The 21455-nt window shown below is 42.8% G+C and overlaps 1 protein-coding gene across 5 annotated transcripts in view; it reads right to left on the bottom strand.

Annotated features, from left to right (window-relative positions):
* The window catches only part of asap1 (ArfGAP with SH3 domain, ankyrin repeat and PH domain 1), a 184700-nt gene that overhangs the window by 107459 nt on the left and 55786 nt on the right, over positions 1-21455 (bottom strand). For all 5 annotated transcript variants that reach the window (XM_033018990.1, XM_033018987.1, XM_033018986.1 and 2 more), the window contains one exon: positions 9477-9549. In XM_033018990.1, coding sequence (XP_032874881.1) covers positions 9477-9549 — 73 coding nt within the window. The remainder of the gene's footprint in view (positions 1-9476; positions 9550-21455) is intronic.

Genomic DNA, 21455 nt, shown 5'->3' with positions numbered 1-21455 from the left:
GATCAAAGGCACCCCCACTTGCAGCTGACAGACGGAAGTAGTGCAGACTTACCTTGTCAAAAGCAAGTAACTGCAGATGCTGTAAATCTCTGAAATAAAAAACAGAAAATACTCAGCAGTCAGGCAGCATCTGTGGAGAGAGAAACAGTTAACTTTTCAGGCTGATGATTTTTTTTTTGTCAGAACTGGGAACATTTACAGAAACGGAAGGAATGGGAGAATAAATAATGTCTGTAAAGGACAGAGAACAAGGAAACGGATAACAGTGGCGTAAATAGATTGGACAAAAGCAGCTTACTAATGACTGTTCATCTGTCGAGAAGAGCAATAGAGAAAAAACAACCAAAGCAAAACAAACTGCTATTGTAATACAGAACACAGCATCCAGTGGAATCTGAAGTAAAGGAGAATGCTGGAAACATTCAACTGACCAGGTATCTGCAGGGAGAAATACAGAGCCAGTGCGGAAAGCTCTCCATAAAAGATTATTCCCCAACCCTACCCTGACTCACTAAGGTCATCAGCTGATGTAGTGATCAACCTTAGTATTTTCAGTTTTAACACTATTTTAAAGATAAATTGTCTGAAACAACTGAATTTGAAGCCTCGGGCTATAGAAAGATGAGTTGCCAAAGTCAGTGCTCAGAGTGGGAGTAGATTGGGGAATAAAGAGACAGGCAACTCGAAATTGGGTAGGATGTAGGATTTTAGCAAAGGAGTCTCCCAAGCTGCATTTGGTTTCTCCAATGTAGGGGAGGCCACACTGTGAGCAGCAAATTACTTCACCTGGAGTATTCTGGTCCCTAAGCACCGGGAAGAGACAATAGACAATAGGTGCAGGAGTAGTCTATTGTCTATCTATAGGCCATACGGCCCTTCAAGCCAGCACCGCAATTCAATGTGATCATGGCTGATCATCCACAATCAGTACCCCGTTCCTGCCTTCTCCCCACATCCTCTGACTCCATTATCTTCAAGAGCCCTATCTAGCTCTCTCTTGAACATTTCCAGAGAACTGGCCTCCACCGCCCTCTGAGGCGGAGAATTCCACTCTCATAACTCTCTGTGTGAAGAAGTGTTTCCTCATCTCCGTTTTAAATGGCTTACCCTTTATTCTTAAACTGTGGCCCCTGGTTTTGGACTCCTCCAACATCAGGAACATGTTTCCTGCCTCCAGCATGTCCAAACCCTTAATAATCTTATATGTTTCAATAAGATCCCCCTCATCCTTCTAAATTCCAGAGTATACAAACCCAGCCGCTCCATTCTCTTAGCAAATGACAGTCCTGCCATCCCAGGAATTAACCTTGTGAACCTACGCTGCACTCCCTCAATAGCAAAGAGGTGAAAGAATAATTTGTATAATCTCCTGCAGCTACAATACGATAGAACTTTATTTATCCCAGGAGGGAAATTAATTTGCCAACAGTCATAAAAAACACAAAATACATATAACTATATAACAATTACAGCACGGAAACAGGCCATCTCGGCCCTTCTAGTCCGTGCTGAACACTTATTCTCCCCTAGTCCCATCTACCTGCACTCAGACCATAACCCTCCATTCCTTTCCCGTCCATATACCTATCCAATTTATTTTTAAATGATAAAATCGAACCTGCCTCCACCACTTCAACTGGAAGCTCATTCCACACAGCTACCACTCTCTGAGTAAAGATGTTCCCCCTCATGTTACCCTTAAACTTCTGTCCCTTAATTCTCAAGTCATGTCCTCTTGTTTGAATCTTCCCTACTCTCAATGGGAAAAGCTTATCCGCGTCAACTCTGTCTATCCCTCTCATCATTTTAAAGGCCTCTGTCAAGTCCCCCCTTAACCTTCTGCGCTCCAAAGAATAAAGACCTAACTTGTTTAACCTTTCTCTGTAACTTAGTTGCTGAAAGCCAGGCAACATTCTAGTAAATCGCCTCTGTACTCTCTATTTTGTTGACATCCTTCCTATAATTAGGCGACCAAAATTGTACACCCTACTCCAGAATTGGCCTCACCAATGCCTTGTACAATTTTAACATTACATCCCAACTTCTATACTCAATGCTCTGATTTACAAAAGCCAGCACACCAAAAGCTTTCTTTACCACCCTATCTACATGAGATTCCACCTTCAGGAAACTGTGCAGTTATTCCTAGATCCCTTTGTTCAACTGCATTCCTCAACTCACTACCATTTACCATGTACGTCCTATTTTGATTTGTCCTGACAAGATGTAGCACCGCACACTTATCAGCATTAAACTCCATTTGCCATCTTTCAGCCCACTCTTCCAAATGGCCTAAATCTCTCTGTAGACTTTGAAAATCTACTTCATTATCCACAACACCACCTATCTTAGTATCATCTGCATACTTACTAATCCAATTTACCACACCATCATCCAGATCATTGATGTACATGACAAACAACAGTGGACCCAACACAGATCCCTGTGGTACCCCACTAGTCACTGGCCTCCAACCTGACAAACAGCCATCCACCATTACTCTCTGGCATCTCCCATTCAGCCACTGTTGAATCCATCTTGCTACTCCACCATTAATACCCAACAATTGAACCTTCTTAACCAACCTTCCATGAGGAACCTTGTCAAAGGCCTTACTGAAGTCCATACAGACAACATCCACTGCTTTACCCTCATCAATTTCCCGAGTAACCTCTTCAAAAAATTCAAAAAGATTAGTCAAACATGACCTTCCAGGCACAAATCCATGTTGACTGTTCCTAATCAGACCCTGTTTATCCAGATGCTTATCTATATTATCTCTAAGTATCCTTTGCATTAATTTGCCCACCACTGACGTCAAACTAATAGGTCTATAATAGCTAGGTTTACTCTTAGAAGCCTTTTTAAACAATGGAACAACATGCGCAGTACGTCAATCCTCCGGCACTATTCCCGTTTCTAATGACATTTGAAATATTTCTGTCATAGCCACTGCTATTTCTACACTAACTTCCCTCAATGTCCTAGGGAATATCCTGTCAGGACCTGGAGACTTATCCACTTTTATATTTTTCAAAAGTGTCAGTACTTCCTCTTCTTTGAATCTCATAGTTTCCATAGCTACTCTACTCGTTTCCCTTACCTCACATAATTCAATATCCTTCTCCTTGGTGAATACCGAAGAAAATAAATTGTTCAATATCTCCCCCATCTCTTTTGGCTCTGCAGATAGCTGTCCACTTTGACTCTCTAATGGACCAATTTTATCCCTCGTTATCCTTTTGCTATTAATATAGCTGTAGAAACCCTTTGGATTTACTTTCACCTTACTTGCCAAAGCAACCTCATATCTTCTTTTAGCTTTTTTAATTTCTTTCTTAAGATTCTTTTTACATTCTTTATGCTCCTCAAGCACCTCATTTGCTCCATGCTGCCTATAATTATTGTAGATCTCTCTCTTTTTCCGAACCAAGTGTCCAATTTCCCTTGAAAACCATGGCTCTTTCCAATTTTTACTATTTCCTTTCAACCGAACAGGGACATAAAGATCCTGTACTCTTAAAATTTCACCTTTAAATGTCCTCCATTTCTCTTCCACATCCTTCCCATAAAACAAAATGTCCCAATTCACTCCTTTTAAATCCTTCCGCATCTCCTCAAAGTTAGCCTTTCTCCAATCAAAAATCTCAACCCTAGGTCCAGTTCTGACCCTCTCCATAATTATATTGAAACTAATGGTATTGTGATCACTGGACCCGAAGTGCTCCCCAACACATACCTCCGCCACCTGACCTGTCTCATTTCCTAACAGGAGGTCCAGCACTGCCCCTTCTCTAGTAGGTACCTCTATGTATTGCTGCAAAAAACTATCCTGCACACATTTTACAAACTCCAAACCATCCAGCCCAATTACAGAATGTGTTTCCCAGTCTATGTGTGGAAAATTGAAATCTCCCACAATCACTACCTTGTGCTTAATACTAATATCTGCGATCTCCTTACATATTTACTCTTCCAATTCTCGCTCCCCATTAGGCGGTCTATAATACACCCCTATAAGTGTTGCTACACCTTTCCCATTTCTCAGTTCCACCCAAATAGCCTCCCTCGACGAGCCCTCTAATCTATCCTGCCAATGCACTGCTGTAATATCTTCCCTGACAAGCAATGCAACACCTCCACCTCTTGCCCCTCCAATTATATCACACCTGAAGCAACGAAATCCTGGAATATTTAGTTTCCAATCACAGCCCTCCTGCAACCATGTTTCACTGATCGCCACAACATCATACTTCCAGGATTCAATCCAGGCTCTAAGCTCATCCACCTTTCTTACAATGCTCCTAGCATTAAAATATACACATTTAAGAAACCCACCCCCTCTTATTCTCTGTTAATTATCTTTTTCTTCTTTCTCCCCTACATTTTGGGTCCGAGTGCTACCCTTCTCTGCCTCCTGCCTCACACACTGACTACTAGCTTTCCCTATTTGAGTCCCTCCCCCCAACCGTTCTAGTTTAAAATCTACCCAGTAACCTTTGCAAATCTCCCCGCCAGGATATTGGTCCCCCTCGAGTTCAAGTGCAACCCGTCCTTTCTGTACATGAAACAGGAAAATAAAGTGACGAGTGGAAAGACTTTGGAGATGTGCAAAGATTGAGGTGGTGCGGGGGGGCGGGGGGCAGTCTCAGTCTACCCCAAGGTAGAAGGGAGATGAGTTGTAAAGTTTGGTAGCCACAGGGAAGTAGGATCTCCTGTGGCGTTCTGTCCTACATCTTGGTGGACCCATTCTGTTGCTGAAGGTACGCCTCAGGTTGACCAATGTGTCATGGAGGGGGTGAGCTGCATTGTCCAGGATGCTCCGTAGTTTGAGGAGCATTCTCCCCTCCAAGACCACCTCCCAAGAATCCAACTCCTTCCCCAGGACGGAGCCAGCCTTCCTGATGAACTTGTTGATCCTATTGGCGTCCACGACCTTCGTCCTGTTGCCCCAGCACACCGCAACAAAGATGGCACTGGCTACCACCGATTGGTAGAACATCTGCAGCATCTCACTGCAGACGTGGAAGGAGTGGAGCTTTCTCAAAAAATACAGGCGGCTCTGTCCCTTCTTGTACAGGGCCTCAGCGTTCCTGGACCAGTGCAGGTGCACTCCCAGGTATCTGTACTCCCTGGTAAACTGCACATTCACATTATTGATAGAGACAGGAGACAGGGATGTGCCTCTCCTCCTAAAGTCCACCACCAACTCCTTAGTCTTGTCGGTGTTGAGCTGTAGGTGATTCAGCCCACACCACTCAACAAAGTCATTGACTACATCTCTGTATTCAGCTTCCCTCCCATCACTGATGCAGCCCACAATTGTAGTCATCTGAAAACTTCTGCAAGTGGCAGGAGGCGGAGTTATATCTGAAGTCCGAGATGTAGATGGTGAATAGGAAGGGAGAGAGGACCATCCCCTGTGGGGTCCATGTCCGAGACACATTTCTGTAGCCTGACATATTGTGGTCGTCCAGTCAGGTAGTTGGTGATCCAGGACACCAATGGAGCATCCACCCGCATCTTCGTCAGTTTGCTGCCTAGCAGTGCAGGCCGGATCATGTTAAAAGCACTGGAGAAGTAAAAAAACATGACTTTCACAATGCTTCCCGGCTTATCCAGGTGAGCATAGGAACGATGGAGCAGGTGGATCATGGCGTCCTCAACCCCATCTTTGCTTGGTAAGCGCACTGCAGGGGGTCCAGGTAGGGTTTAACCAGGGGTCGCAGGCGAGTGAGCACCAGCCTCACCGGCCTGTAGTCGTTGGAGGAGCTGTTGCGAGTCCTCTTTGGTACGGGAACCAGACAGGATGGCTTCCACATATCAGGAATCCTCTCCAGGCTCAGGTTGAAGATATGCTGTCACATTCCACACAACTGGCTGGCACACATCTTGAGTACCCTAGGGCTGACACCATCGGGACCCGTAGCTTTGCCTGGGCGGAGTCTGCTCAGCTCCTTCCTCACCTGCTCAACCTTGATGGTCAGGCTTGGCAAAGGGCAGAGGAAGTGGACCAGGGGGATTGAGGGGGAGAGACTGTCGGGGAGCAGGAGGGAGGGTGGGCAGTGCCCCCCCCCCCCCCCACATAAAATCTATTAAAATGAAAATAGGTTTAGCGCATTGGCCCAGTCCTGATTGCTTTCCCTCTGCAGACCACTGGTCTTCTTGTAGCCTGTAATGCTCTTCACCCCGCTCCTCATCCCTCATGTTGTTCTGCTGAAGTTTCCTCTCCAGCTTCCTCCTGTAGTTGTTCTTGCCCTGTCTTAGTCTTTCTGCACCCGTTTCACCTCCTCCCTGTCACCATTCCTGAAGGCCCTCTTCTTCTGGTTGAGAAGGACCTTTGTCACTGGTGACCCAGGGCTTGTTGTTGGGGAAAGTGTACAGTCTAAGGACTAAGTTGCAACTTTTTTTGCCTTCCATCACAGTGGGTTCACTGTGATGGATGTTTGTGTGAACTTAATTGTGTGTATGTCTGTAGGACATTGTTTTTGTTTGTATGGCTGTGGAAACAAAATTTCGTTTGAGTCTCACTGGGGCTCAAATGACAATAAATTGTATTGTTGTTGTATTGTAAGTTGCAACCGCAAGGTGACACAAGATGCAGAGTGCCTATGTAAGAGATGGAAGAATTAATTACCTTTTTTTTTTAAAAGCTGAAAGATTAGGAGAGAGGAGCAGTTATGTTGAGCAATGGAGCAAAACTAGAGATGACATATTGAACATGTAGGTTGGCCGAGTGGAAAGTAAAAGCAATGAAAACCTATTCTTGCCATGGGTGGAAAGAAAATGGAACAAATCAAGTTTGTTCCATTTTCTGCACATCTGTTCACAATTCACAATCACCTATAGCAAGAATAGGTGGGAAGAGAGGAATTGTGAACAGATGTGAAGAAAATGGAACAAACTTGATTTGTTCCATTTTCTTCCCACCCAAAGCAAGAATAGGGTTTGTTTGCTTTGACTTCCCACTCAGCCAACTTCCATGTTCACCAGGTAATCTCTAGTTCTGCTTCACCTTCAGTAAGACACGGAAAGATACGCTCATCAAGGGACCAAAACACTCCCAGGTGAAACAGTAATTCTTTGTACTTCTTCCAATTTATCATACAGCAGTCAGTGCTTAGAACGCCAGCCATCTTTTATATACTGGAGAAATCAAATGGAGATTTAACGACTACTTCGCACACAGTTCAGATTCAAGTGATCTGAACTTCCAGTTCCCACTCACTTTAATTCTTCATCCAACCCCACTCTGACTTCTGTCTTTGGCTGCCATGCTTTTCCAACAAGGTCCAGCATAAGATGAAGAAACAATATCACATTTTACCTGAAGGCATGCTATGGCTTTCTGTTTTTTGTCAGACCAGGTCAATTCAGATGTAAAAACAAAATACTAGGGTGGGAGGTCTGTAGATCAAGTGATGGTCCTGGGGTGAGGGGCAGGTGGTGAGGCATTAGTTCTGTTTCTCTCTCCAGGGATGCCAAATGCTGTTGGCATTTTGCTTTTGGTCTGGATTTCCAACAGCTACAGTTTTTTCAATCTCTGACCAGTTCTAATGCAACTCAGTTTTTCTCTCTCCACATATGGTGCCTCATTTGTGGGGTTTCCAAAGCTTTTTCCTTTGTTTCAGATTTCCAGCCACTGCTGTTATGTACCTAGCAGTTCCAGAATGGTTGTTTATCTCTTCTTTATGTCTGTTCAAGACAGCCATTAACAGTCCTTTTTTAACCACCTATCCGTGCCATCCATTTTCTCTTGGTTACCACCGTAGACAGGCATTCTTCTTCTCCCCACTCCTCCATTAAATTTTCCCAGTTCTGACAAAAGATCATCATCCTGATACTCTCTCCACAGGTGATGCCTGACCCGTTATGAGTATTTCTAGATTCTCTGTTCTGTTTTATACTCGCCCCATTATGACAACAAGCCTGCAAGCAACGTCATGCCTTTATCTGGGCAACCTGGAACACTGTTGCCACCTTCCCCGACCCTCATCACAAGATAGTTGTCTAAGTTTTGCTCCTACATTTTGTCTGCTGATTATAGCTCTCCTGGATGTTTAAAAAAAATTAAATATAGAATGAGACTTTCAAACAATTACTACAAGTAAAATCACTTAAAAAACATTGACATAACTGAAAACATTAAAACGTTCACTTAAATGTACATCATGTATATCTTCTTTTTATAGCTATTCCCCTCCAGTCAAATGAGTGTCTACCTTTGTGCTTGGCCAGATTAGAACTGGCACAAGTGCAGTTTTGCAAGCACAACTACTGATAAATGGCAATGCAATCATGCTCTGCTGCTGGGCTCCACGTGGAGTATAAAATCAAAGCCTAGTCAAGAAATTGCCATTGGAGATCAGCCAACAAGTTGAGCACTTCTGCATTCCCACAGGAATCTTGAACCACACTTAGTGCCGAGGAAAAATTCTGGCAGTTTGGAAAGGAACTGTCAGCAATTCATTCAAGCTTCCATCCCATGACTGGTAGATATGTATGGGCTCCCAGATAAAGAAAATGTTGCAGAATAAATAAAGATACTTAACAAGATTGCAATTAATCTTAGAATGAGCATTCACCAAGGTCTCCACTCAAACAAAAAAATGGGGGGTGGGGGGGGGATTGCTGAACACTACAAGTGATGAATCCTTCTCCTCATGTCTGGATGAAGTCACGTGGATTTAAAGTGTCAGTCAATTATGGAATGACTAGGACATTAAATTTCAGAACCATTCAACTGTTTCAATAGACAATAGACCGATCCATCCCAAGTGCAGCATGTGAGAAACACATTTGCTGCTGCAGTTCATGCCAATTCACTGCTTTTCCGATTGTAATGCATTTCTCAATGTATGAGATATGAGCCCCCAATAAATCTACTCTAGGGAACCCATAATTAATTGAAGGGGTATATTGCATTGCTCACAATGGCTGAGTCAGTACATTTCAGGACACATTGGCAGCCAACGTCTTCAACTAGAGACGTGGAAGAGAGGGATGGTGTTAGAAAGTAATTGGTATATTTTTTTAAACTCCCCAAAAATTGCAGCATTAATAGCTGATTGGAACATCCTGCGCCCGAACATACAGACTGCACCAATTCCATATCAAAAATGGGCTAGAATTTCTTAGACCAGTTGTCCATGATATTGCAGCAAAACTACATTGAAAAACAATATTTTGATGTTTACATCGGTTTATGAGAAATAGAATTCAAAGGCCACAAACACCAAAGAACCTCTATGCTAAAAGGTCTAATCTCATTTTTTTACTATTCCTATCATCTTTAAACATTTACAACAAGCACCTTGTGAATTACAGTGAACTGCATTTAACCGTGGGAATACTGATCATCCAACAGTTTAACAATATTCTTTGATTAATGAATATAATTAGATGCTGTAACAGATGTAAATTACATTTCTTATATATATATATTTGCTTATTAATGAATAAATACTGAAACGTACCTTGACCTGAAGTGTTTATTGATTTTGCTGATTTCTTTACTTTTTGTAGTGCATTTTTGTCCAAATCTAACGCCTATAAAAGGAAACAATGGAGAAGAAACAGTAAGTTTCTTATCTCAACACCTTTTCTATGACATAATGAAATACCCACCTAATAATAATAAAAAATTGCAGAATGTCATTTTCCACCCTGACTTTCATTCAACATTGAAAGCTACTTATCAACTATTATTCTGAAGGGGATTTGTAATAAAGGGGATTCAAATGGTAATCAAATAAGATTTATAACAGCGCAACATTTAAAAACATCCATACAAAATGCCAAAATGTTGTATTTGTTTTGTCACTGATCTACTGTGATGTATTAAAAAGAACAAAGGTAAGCTCCAAATGCAATAAATAGTTTGAAGAACAAATCACATGATCAGAAATGGGGTCATCTCAAAAGTAAAGATTGCAGGGAAATATGACTAAGATACTCAGTAGATATGTACTGGCACAGCAGCAAAATGAAATAACAAGTTAATAAGCGAGGTGAACCCAAACTACCTGAAAATGAAACACTAATTTATTAAAAAGATGACAAATACTATGAAAGCTTTTCAATTAATTATTTCCATAATTTGCCTTTAAGTATTTTCAAAAGTAAACTTGAAAAGGGCAATATTGAAAGTACCAAATTTAAAAGGTAGTAAACTAAACTACCTTTAAATTAATGATCTCCAGGTCGATGGAGTTGTGAAGCTCTATTAGCTGCGTTACTGTGTCCTCCTCAAAATTTGCTAACCTGGCCAAAATAAGAACAGAAATGCTGGAAACACTCAGGTCAACAGCATTTGTGTAAAGAGATATAGGGTTAATACATCAGGTCAAAGAACCTCTCTCCGAACTGGGTGAGAAAGAAAACAAGATGTCAACAAAAGGAATTGCAAATGCTGGAATCTTGCGCAGAACACAAAGCGCTGGAGTAACTCAGCAGGTCTGAAGAAGGCCCTGAACCAAAAAGTCACATATCCATGTCTTCCAGAGATGCTGCCTGACCTGCTGAATTACTTTGGCTATGAGAGAGAAAACAAACTTATTTCAAAATACAGAGAGGCTGGATTGGATAATGGGAGCATCACTGATAGGATGGGACATAAGGACATCTGACCTCATGCAAATGGAAGTAACTACAGAAAAATAAAATTAACTGCTGTTGCAATATGGACATTCATAGAGTGAGAACATAAACAAATGAATGTAAAAGTTGCAAAATAAGGGGCAATGGGACATGGCCAACTAGGTCTGGCTTTGCTAATTAATAGGGAAAAATAGGAGAATGAGTTACAGCAAAAACAAAATGACCAGCTCTAACACAAAAAAAAAATAATATGATTCTGCAAGGCTGCCTAGTGCCCAGTCAGAAAATAGTGTTAAATCTCAAGTTAACTCATCTATCTTTGCATCAGCAGCAAATCTGGCTGCGATACATTCGGTCCCTTCATCAGTCAACACGACGTAGGCTACTCAGCAATTGATATACCAACACATTTATTAAAAGTTAGAGTTTCAGTTATCGTTCTCAAATTGTAATGAATTAAGGTGCATAATCCTTGTTTCCAAACCTCCTTCACAAGTAATTTCCCTTCAGAAATAGAAGCACACACATAGCACTGGCTCACGCTCTAAACTACTATGGATTACTATTAAAATTTAAATGTTTCAAAAACATTCTTAGAAAATAATTTTTCCTATTCCGTTTACACATTGAGCTGGCTGAAATTTTATTTGCTTGAAAGGTAATATAATAGAGAAAGACTCAGTGTTATGACAGTCATATCAATTACATGCGAGTACACAAGCAATAATACAACCATGACAACTAACCCACAAGTACATTCAAGATTAATTTAAGACCTTTCAAAAGATAGTTTCACAGATTCCAATGGAACTGTAATCCAGAGTAAAAACAAGTTTAACAGTTTTAGAAAAACTGACAGCCTGGCCAACCATTAAAATTTAAATGAAGGTCGCTTGAAATATGATGCAAGGCATTTACTAATGGCCATGTTGATTGGCTATATTTGCAGTTTAGCATGATACCAGAACATGAAGAATGTCTTGAATACAATCAGCCAGTGAGGAACAGGAACCCTTCCAGAGCTGCCCACGGCTGGGACCGGCTGCGGGCTACGTAAGTGTGGCCACTCAGCGCGTCCACCTCGGCCAGCATGCCCTTCTGGATCATCATGGTGATGATGGTGGTGAGCAGCACTGCTCTGCACGCCGCCCGGGCCACCTTCAGCACCCCCATAGCGCCAGCTCCGTCAGTCCGCCCACTCGCAGCACTCACCGGCTGGCCGTCAACCCGACCAACCCCTCGCAGCATCCACCAGCCTACCGACAGCCTGACCGACTGACTGACACTGACCCTGACCAGAATCCCAATCCTAGCTCTACATTTTTATGTTGCATTTTTATTTAACAGTTCACATCATAACTGTACAACTATAAATCAATTGTAAAACAAAATTATCAGCATTACCTTTATTCCTTCAAAACCATGCAATTGTTTTGATGTAATTAGGAGGCAGCCATGATCCCAGAGTGCTTGCTGTCTAGCTACCATGAAACAAAGCGAGTGATTGGTCAATTGCCATCCGACTCAATGTCAAACGTGCAATGATTGGACAATTACTACTCGGAAAATTGGAGGTTTTTCCTCATATTTAAAAAATATGTGCAGGTTTTGGTCTTGACGAGTTTCAGGTATGATTTCTAAAATATTTTTACACAATATGTTATAAATACAGGTAGATACGTGATTTGGGTCACAAAATGAAAAAGCACCTCGGCCCACGGTCTAAATGGAATAATCAGTACATGGTGGCAACTGCCAGGTAAGAATGGCACAAATATGTTTTACTTTTTAATTAGCTCTAGTTTAGATCTCAACACACGGTAGGAGTTGTTTTTTATCTGCAGAGGAGCAAATGGAATTGAACTTTGCGTAGCTATTAACCCTACCTCAATTATTTTCCATAAAGTGCAAGCTTGTTTCAATCTAATTTGGAACACAATGCATGTTTACTCAGTAAAACCCCAGTAAAAACTTGGAATTTTAGTAAGGCGGGACACACAGGTTTTCTAGACTATTGTATCTTCTTCTATTTATAACCCAACATAAATTTAATGAACTTTAAAAAAATGTTACATGGTAGTATAACAATCTTTCCACAAATCCAGTGAAGTTGGAGAGTATGGAACCCATTTCCACCATTTATTATTTTCACCCTTCTGACCTCCCTCTTTCTGATGCAGTATAGTTAGTCCTCAACAGCAGCTTTACCTTTGTACCCTTATGCCCACAGCTCAAGTGCCAGGCCCATCATGAGAGTCTGACGAAGGGTACTCACCTGAAAGGTCACCTATCCACACTCTACAAGGATGTTGCCTGACTCGCTGTGCAACTCCAGCACTTTGCGTGATTTTTATTATGGAAACCGAGGGCCTGGTGAGTTTAAAAAAGGGAAGGGCCTGGCGAGTTTAAAAAGGGAAAGGGAAGGTTCTGCTGAGCCAAATGCCAAATCATTGGGACTTCTGCACAACTGGTTAGCAGATTGTCAGAGCTTGATTGAACTGTGGTCAGACAGTAGGCTATATAATCTTAATAAAACATTGAACTAGATTACACATTTGACCTCAAACCTCATCTGTACAAGTCCACTTAGGTACAATAATTATACAGTAAAATTAATGTTTTGAAGACACAACAGACAGCTGATGTTGGAATCTAGTGCAAAAAAAGTGCTGGAGGAACTGACTGGGTTAGGCAGCACCTGTGGAGGGAATGAACAGATGACGTTTCAGGTCAGGGCTCTTCTTCAGACCAGAATACAAGGGGGGAAAACTGGAAAAGGTGGGTGGGGCAAAGCCTGACAAATGATAGATGGATACATGGATACAGGTGAGATGGGGGAGGAATATAGGGGGAAGGGGAGAATGATTGGCAGACAGGTGGAGTAGGTGACAAAGGCTCGAGGTGAAAAGTAAACAAAAAGAGGGTCATATGCTCCATCTTAACTCCTGTAGAGATTTTACTCCATTCTCCCAAGCTCTCCATCTCGACTGTATTTGCTGGGATGATGACTTTCCTGACATGCATAGATTGACATCGCCTAAGACAATTTAATCAAAGTAGACATTAAAAGAATCTCAAAGTTGCATGGATTTATGAACCCAATCTATCCAGCAGCTTCCAAGTAAATAAAGTGGAATTTAAGAACTATACATCTAAGAAAAATGTTTAGAAGGTACCATGTAACTGTTACATCGAAGAGCACGGTTTCAACCCAAAATTTGGCCAGTTTATACAAGACCCCATTATGAAGAATCACAAGCCATATTGTTTGCCACAATAACCACATTCAGGAAACTGGATAAAATAAGTATTTAAGTATTTAAAACTATGATGATAACTTGTCCACTCATTAGTAACGTTTGGAATTGATAAACAGTAATATCATCGGCAAAAGATGCACCAAAGAGAGGGGAATTGTTTCCTGCTCATTTGTCAGAATCTAGTAAATGGCATTGGAAGGAGTGCCCACAAATAATTTGGAAAATAAGTTATATGGGATAAGGAACTTGGACGGATGGGCAAAAGCCAAGGAATGGTTTCTGTCGAGACGGAGCATGACTGGTGTTTTTAACAACAAAAAACAACAGGCACAGTTGGATAAATGTCTGTCTCATAGTCAATGTTTCAATAGTTCTGTAATGATTCAAATTATACAATGATTGGTTAGAGGATTGTAACAAGCATTGCACAGTCATACAGCTCAGAAATAGGCCCCTCGATTCACCGCACCCACATTGGTCATTGTACACATCAACAAAAATTATTATTTGTCTGTATTAGGTTCCTAGCCTAATACTGTAGATATGGAAAAATGCTGTAAAGAAACACAACAATACCCAGCTACGCCTGCCTCTTTGTCGGGTACGTTGAACAATCCTTGTTCAATACGTACCAGGGCCCCATCCCCGACCTCTACCTCCGTTACATTGACACGACTGCTTTGGGGCCACCTCCTGCACACACACACACAACTGACTGACTTCATCCACTTCACCACCAACTTCCATCCGGCACTCCAATACACCTGGACCATTTCCGACACTTCCCTACCATTCCTTGACCTCACCATCTCCATCGCAGGGAACAGACTTCTGACCGATATACACTACAAACCAACTGACTCACATGGCTATCTGGACTACACGTCTTCCCACCCTGCCCCCTGTAAAGACTCCATCCCCTACTCCCAATTCCTCCGCCTACGCCGCATCTGCTCCCAGGATGAGACGTTCCACACCAGGGCATCGGAAATGTCCCCGTTCTTCAGGGAACGGGGATTCCCCTCCGCCACCATAGATGAGGCTCGCACCAGGGTCTCATCCATACCCCGCAACACTGCTCTCTCTCCCCATCCCCGCACTCGCAACAAGGGCAGAGTCCCCCTAGTCCTCACCTTTCACCCCACCAGCCGGCAAATACAACAAATAATCCTCCGCCATTTCCGCCACTTCCAACGTGACCCCACCACTCGCCACATCTTCCCATCTCCCCCTATGTCTGCCTTCTGCAAAGACCGCTCCCTCTGTAACTCCCTTGTCAATTCTTCCCTTCCCTCCCGTACCACCCCCTCCCCGGGCACTTTCCGTTGCAACCGCAAGAAATGCAACACCTGTCCGTTCACCTCCCCCCTCTACTCCATTCAAGGACCCAAGCAGTCGTTCCAGGTGCGACAAAGGTTCACCTGTATCTCCTCCAACCTCAGCTACTGCATCCGCTGCTCTAGATGTCAGCGAGGACTAAGCGGAGGTTGGGCGATCGTTTCGCCGAACACCTCCGCTCAGTCTGCAATAACCTACCTGAACTCCCGGTTGCTCAGCACTTCAACTCCCCCTCCCATTCCCAATCCGACCTCTCTGTCCTGGGTCTCCTCCATTGCCAGAGTGAGCAACACCGGAAATTGGAGGAACAGCACCTCATATTCCGCCTGGGTTGCTTGCGTCCGGATGGCATGAACATTGAATTCTCCCAGTTTTGCTAACCCTTGCTGTCTCCTCCCCTTCCTTAACCCTCGAGCTGTCTCCTCCCATCCCCCCGCCCTCAGGCTCCTCCTCCTCCCTTTTTCCTTCCTTCTCCCCCCACCCCCATCAGTCTGAAGAAGGGTTTCGGCCCGAAACGTCGCCTATTTCCTTCGCTCCATAGATGCTGCTGCACCCGCTGAGTTTCTCCAGGATTTTTGTGTACCCTGTAAACATGAAATTGTGAGACAAATGATTAATCCCCAATAATTGCTCAAAATGTACAGAAAATACCCGAGGATACCTATCAATCCATTGGAAGGTTCTGGTCAACAAATACAAATCATTTTTAACAAAAAAAATTATCTTAGCCACTCTCCAGTCACTGGTCAAGAATTTTACTTAACACATCCAATCCACATTCCTCCCTATACCTCAGTGACTGCATTTGTTTTTCCATAGCCTTTCCTTGCTTTTTCCTGGTCAACACCATCCCTTCTTGTAACCTTCTCTCCACCTTGATCACTTATCTATCTACTCCACTACCCCATTCATGTACATTTGTTCCAATATAGACAATAGGTGCAGGAGTAGGCCATTCGGCCCTTCAAGCCAGCACCGCCATTCAATGATCATGGCTGATCATCCACAATCAGTACCCCGTTCCTGCCTTCTCCCCATATCCCTTAACTCCGCTATCCCTAAGAGCTCTATCTAACTCTCTCTTGAAAGCATCCAGAGGCCCACACTCCACTACATCACCCTTCAACAAACTTTGATTAAAAAGAACTGTGTTTCCCATGGTGGATAGTAAAAATGAAGATAGAATGCTTAGACACAGTCAACCCGTTATTATGACCTCTGAACACGGATTTCGGTTATAGCGGACCGAGACGTACGTTTGCGGTGCCGGGTGACAGTGGAGCCAACGAAAGCCAGCGAAACAACAGCCGCAGGGAGAGAGCGAGCAGTAAAACACTTGGAACAGCATTGCATTGGGCATGGGCTTGCAGCGGGCAAATCAAGATTCTGGGGTGTTGTATGCAGATGCAGCATGTGCTAATGCTCCTACGCCGCAGTGGCAACACAAGCCTCAGTCACCACATAGCAGCGCAAGTCTCCCATTGCACCGCACCCACGTTTGCGCCAGACTCCCTGGCCAATGAATTACCTGGTTCACCCCCCCCCCCCCATGGGGGTGCATTTCTTCCCAACCGCCCTTGGGTTAAACTAATATTTACCCCTTACTCAGTTATAGCGGGCAATCGGTAATAATGGACACCATTCCCCTCCCGCATGGTCTGATATAACGGGGATTTGCTGTGTACACAAAGAAAACAAAGCAGAGAGTGAGTAATTCAGTTTAATTATACTGGCTTTTTTTAGTTTAGATACAGCATGGAAACAGGCCCTCCAGCGTACCAACGATCACCCATACACTAGTTCTTTCCTACACACGAGGGATAGTTTTCAGAAGCTAATTGATATAAACCTGCAAGTCTTTGGAATGTGGGAGCTAACCTAAGCACCTGGAGAAAACACACCAGGTCAGGGAGAACGTAAAAGCTCCCTACAGGCAGCACCCGTAGTCGGCATCAAACCCAGCACTGTAAGGCAGCAACTCTACCACTGCTCCACCCTTCTTAATAATATAATAATAATAATAATAATAATATCTTTTATTGTCATTGCACATAAGTGCAACGAGATTTGGGTTTGCAGCTTCCATCCGATGTCATACTTAAATAACTAATAAAATTTAGATTTAGAATAAATCCATTTCACCCCATTTTCTTGTCCAACCATAAAGAGTATCGATAACTTGGTCTTGAAATTCTGATGTATCCAAAAGAATGCACCAGGTGGACATTTCATCAGGATATAGACAATGGACAATAGACAATAGACGCAGGAGTAGGCTATTTGGCCATTCGAGCCAGCACCACCATTCACCGTGATCATGGCTGATCATCCACAATCAATATCCCGTTCCTGCCTTCTCCCTATATCCCTTGGCTCCGCTATCTTTAAGAGCTCTATCTAACTCTCTCTTGAAAGCCTCCAGAGAATTGCCCTCCACTGCCTTCTGACACAGAGAATTCCACAGATTCACAACTCTGTGTGAAAAGGTTTTTCCTCATCTCGGTTCTAAATGGCTTACCCCTTATTCTAAAACTGTGCCCCAGGTTCTGGACTCTCCCAACATCGGGAACATGTTTCCTGCCTCTAGCATGTCCAAACCTTTAATTATCTTAAATGTTTTAATAAAATCCCCTCTCGTCCTTCTAAATTCCAGAGTATACAAGCCCAGCCGCTCCATTCTATCAACATATGACAGTTATGCCATCCCTGGAATTAACATTGTTAACCAACTCTGCACTCCTTCAATAGCAAGAATGTCCTTCCTCAAATTTGGAGACCAAAACTGCGCACAATACTCCAGGTGTGGTCTCACTCGGGCCCTGTACAACTGCAGAAGGGCCTCTTTCCTCCTATACTCAACTCCTCGTATTATGAAGGCCAACATGCCATTCACTTTTTTCACTGCCTGCTGTACCTGCCTGCTTAATTTCAGTGAATGATGAACAAGGACCCCCAGATCTCGTTGTACTTCCTATTTTCCCCAACTTGCCACCATTCAGGTAATAATCTGCCTTCCTGATTTTGCCACCAAAGTGGATAACTTCACATTTATCCACATTAAACTGCATCTGCCATGCATCTGCCCACTCACCCAACCTGTCCAAGTCACCCTGCGTCTTCATAGCATCCTTCTCACAGTTCACCCTTCCACACAGCTTTGTGACATCTGCCCACTCATGTTACTTTTAATCCCTTCATCTAAATCATTAATGTATATTGTAAATAGCTGCCGTCCCAGCATCGAGCCTTGCAGTGCCCCACTAGTCACTGCCTGTCATTCTGAAAGTGACCCGTTAATCCCTATCATTTCTTTTTGTTAACAGTCTTCTGCAAAAGTGTTAACACACTTAGGCAAAATACTCCACCCCGTAACTGTTCCAAAACAGGTGCCAGGACAAGATAGTGGCATCAAGATGGCAACAACTATATAGGCTTGAGCTAATGGAAAGAATCAACCTTTATGGAGTTTTACTACGATTAAGACAAAAAAGCATTGGACTTGGAATGTTGTTCTGTTATATGGCCTTGATGCAAAATATGTATCAGTAACACATGGCTGTCATGATCCCGGATGTACTCTATCAAATGTACCAAGTAATGCAACACAATTTGTTGGTGGGGGTGTGGAGGAAATCTCAACTGCACAACGCTGAAAAGCAAAGATTTATGCAACTAAATTTCTCGGCAAGTTTGCAAAGTCACAGCGCGTCAAGTAATATTACTTTACCTAGGAATGGATGCAATGAGTCATTTTCCTGTACCATCATTATATAATGACTATGAACACAATTACAACAAAAGTATTTCTGAAGTGGAAGCCTATAATATACATGCCTGAAACTACATTTAAATTCTTCCACAATTAATCACAAGATGGCAAAAGCTGATCAGTCAAGTCATTTAAATCCCTCTCTGTGCTCCAACTCAATTTCTATTCTACACTATTGGGGACTTCACACTTTATAGAGAAATGTGCAATCTTAAGAAGTATGGTAGCCAACCTTCAGAGGTTACTGACTGGTGAACTAATCAGATTAGAAAGTGTGCTGTCATCGAACATACAAACTTCAGAAGGCTTGTCCAGGATGAAGTTAGACAATTCACGACATTCATTGCCACACAAGATGAAGTTTTGATTTTTGCAATTTCAATGCTCCCACACAAATATAATTAGAGAGGAATTTTAAACAAAGGAGTTAATTGACATGGACTCAAGATTTCAAAAATATTAATCATAGGACCTAGACTCAATATGCAAAGCAGCAATACAGGAGCGACTACAGGTTCAACATCAATTTTCCAGCAACTGATGGTCTGCCCACTCCAAAAATTCCGACAAAATTACAATAGCTCGGTTGAAATTTCCTGAACAGCCACAGATGGCATTGTGAGTAGCGAGAGTTCTTTCCGGTCATGTCCCCGTCTTGAAAGAGTCAACTATGCTCTCAATCTTCTCTCCAACAGTTTCGCAAAGACTATACAGTAATACCTAGTTTTAACCACCCCCTTATAATAGATGTTGAATGTAGCAGGCAGATCCTCGGCTCGCATTGTCTCCTGGCCATTTGGAGCCCCGACTTCCGACCCCACTCCCGAGGTGCACCAGCACACAATGAAAGGATACAAAATGTTGGAGTAATTCAGGATCTCTGGAGAACATGGATAGGTGACATCCGGACCCTTCCTCAGACAGATTCAGTTGGCTGAGTTACGCCAGCACTTCATGTCACTTTAAAACTAGGCACCGATGCCACTGGTCTGCACCAGCAAGTCCTTCTTCACTGGCTGTTGTTGCGACTCATGATGTCGCCCCTGGGACAGTGCTTTCTTCAAGCCGCTGCAAAAGACAAGAGGCACTCGCTCACCGTGGAGCCCCCTCCCTTCTCATAAGCTGACGCTTCCATAGTAGGGGGAGGTGGTGGCGAAACCTGGAGCTCTAAATTGCCGGAGAAATAGTAGGATCTGGGGGATGGGTCATTCAGTTTATATTTTATATTTGTGTTAAAATTTCTGGCACTCCATGGTGCTTTAGCGTCACGGGAGGGGTGCCATTCATGGGCCAGGGATGTATCGTTGTTTAAGTAAGTAAGTACGTTTATTGGCCAAGTATTCACATACAAGGAATTTGCCTTGGTGCTCTGCCCACAAGTAACAACATGACATACAGAAACAGTTATGAATGACTCAGAAAACACTAAACATAAATAATAATAAAACATTCATGATAAAACACCATTGATCAAGCATGTTAACCAACAAAATACCAGATCAAAGGGAGGCTACAGATTTTTGGCTGTTGAGTAGAGCAACGACTCGTGGATAAAAACTGTTTTTATGTCTGGCTGCGGCAGCTTTGATAGTCCAGAGTCGCCTTCCAGAGGGAAGTGATTCAAAGAGTTTGTGGCCAGGGTGAGAGGGGCCAGAGATGATTTTGCCCGCTCACTAACACATGACATCTGTTGGTCCTGAAAAACAGATAATCCAGAAAGGCTCTGGAACCGGGGGTGCCAGAAAATCGGTTCAACCTGTAATTGAACTCTTTCATACATCCAATAATTTTTCAGGTTCTTAGATTTGTCTAAAACAAGTTCTATCCAAATTTTACAAAGCAACATTGGACATTCCATGGCAATTTAAGCAGTCCACTGAGCTTGGATCTTATAAATATGACAGAGAAAAGTTACAAACCAGATCTGCTCTGACCAATGAGTCACTTGAGCTCGGCAGTTGCATGTCTGTTTCTTTGAATAGGGTCTCAGGCAGTCTTCTTCAGGAAAGCAGGTTCCCAATGTGCTGGCAACATTCAGAGTTCTACACAGGCTCTCTGATAATAATTAGCACATTTCATATCTGGATAGTGTTGACAGCCAGTGAGGTTATACCCCCGTGTGGGAAGGAACTGCAGATGTGTAATAAGGTACTGCAGCTGTTGGTTTACAGCAAAGATACACAACATGCTGGAGTAACTAAGCGGGACAAGCAGCATCTCTGGAGAGAAGGAATGAATGAAGAACAATCTCAAACCCGAAACGTAACCCATTCCTTCTCCCACTGAGTTACTCCAGCATTTTGTGTCTATCTTCAAGGTTACACCATCAGCCTTGAAAGTTGTTATTGCAATTGAAAGATTCCAAATGTCTGACAAAAGCTCAACATTTGAAAACCACGTCATATTTATTTAACTAAAATCACAAAAAAACATTAAACACAATTAAGAACAATTAAAATATAAAAAACTTAAAATGGTTAAACAAAAAC

The sequence above is a fragment of the Amblyraja radiata genome, chromosome 4 (genome assembly GCF_010909765.2).
Source record: "Amblyraja radiata isolate CabotCenter1 chromosome 4, sAmbRad1.1.pri, whole genome shotgun sequence".
Lineage (NCBI taxonomy): Eukaryota > Metazoa > Chordata > Chondrichthyes > Rajiformes > Rajidae > Amblyraja > Amblyraja radiata.
This window is presented reverse-complemented; position numbering and strand designations above follow the sequence as displayed.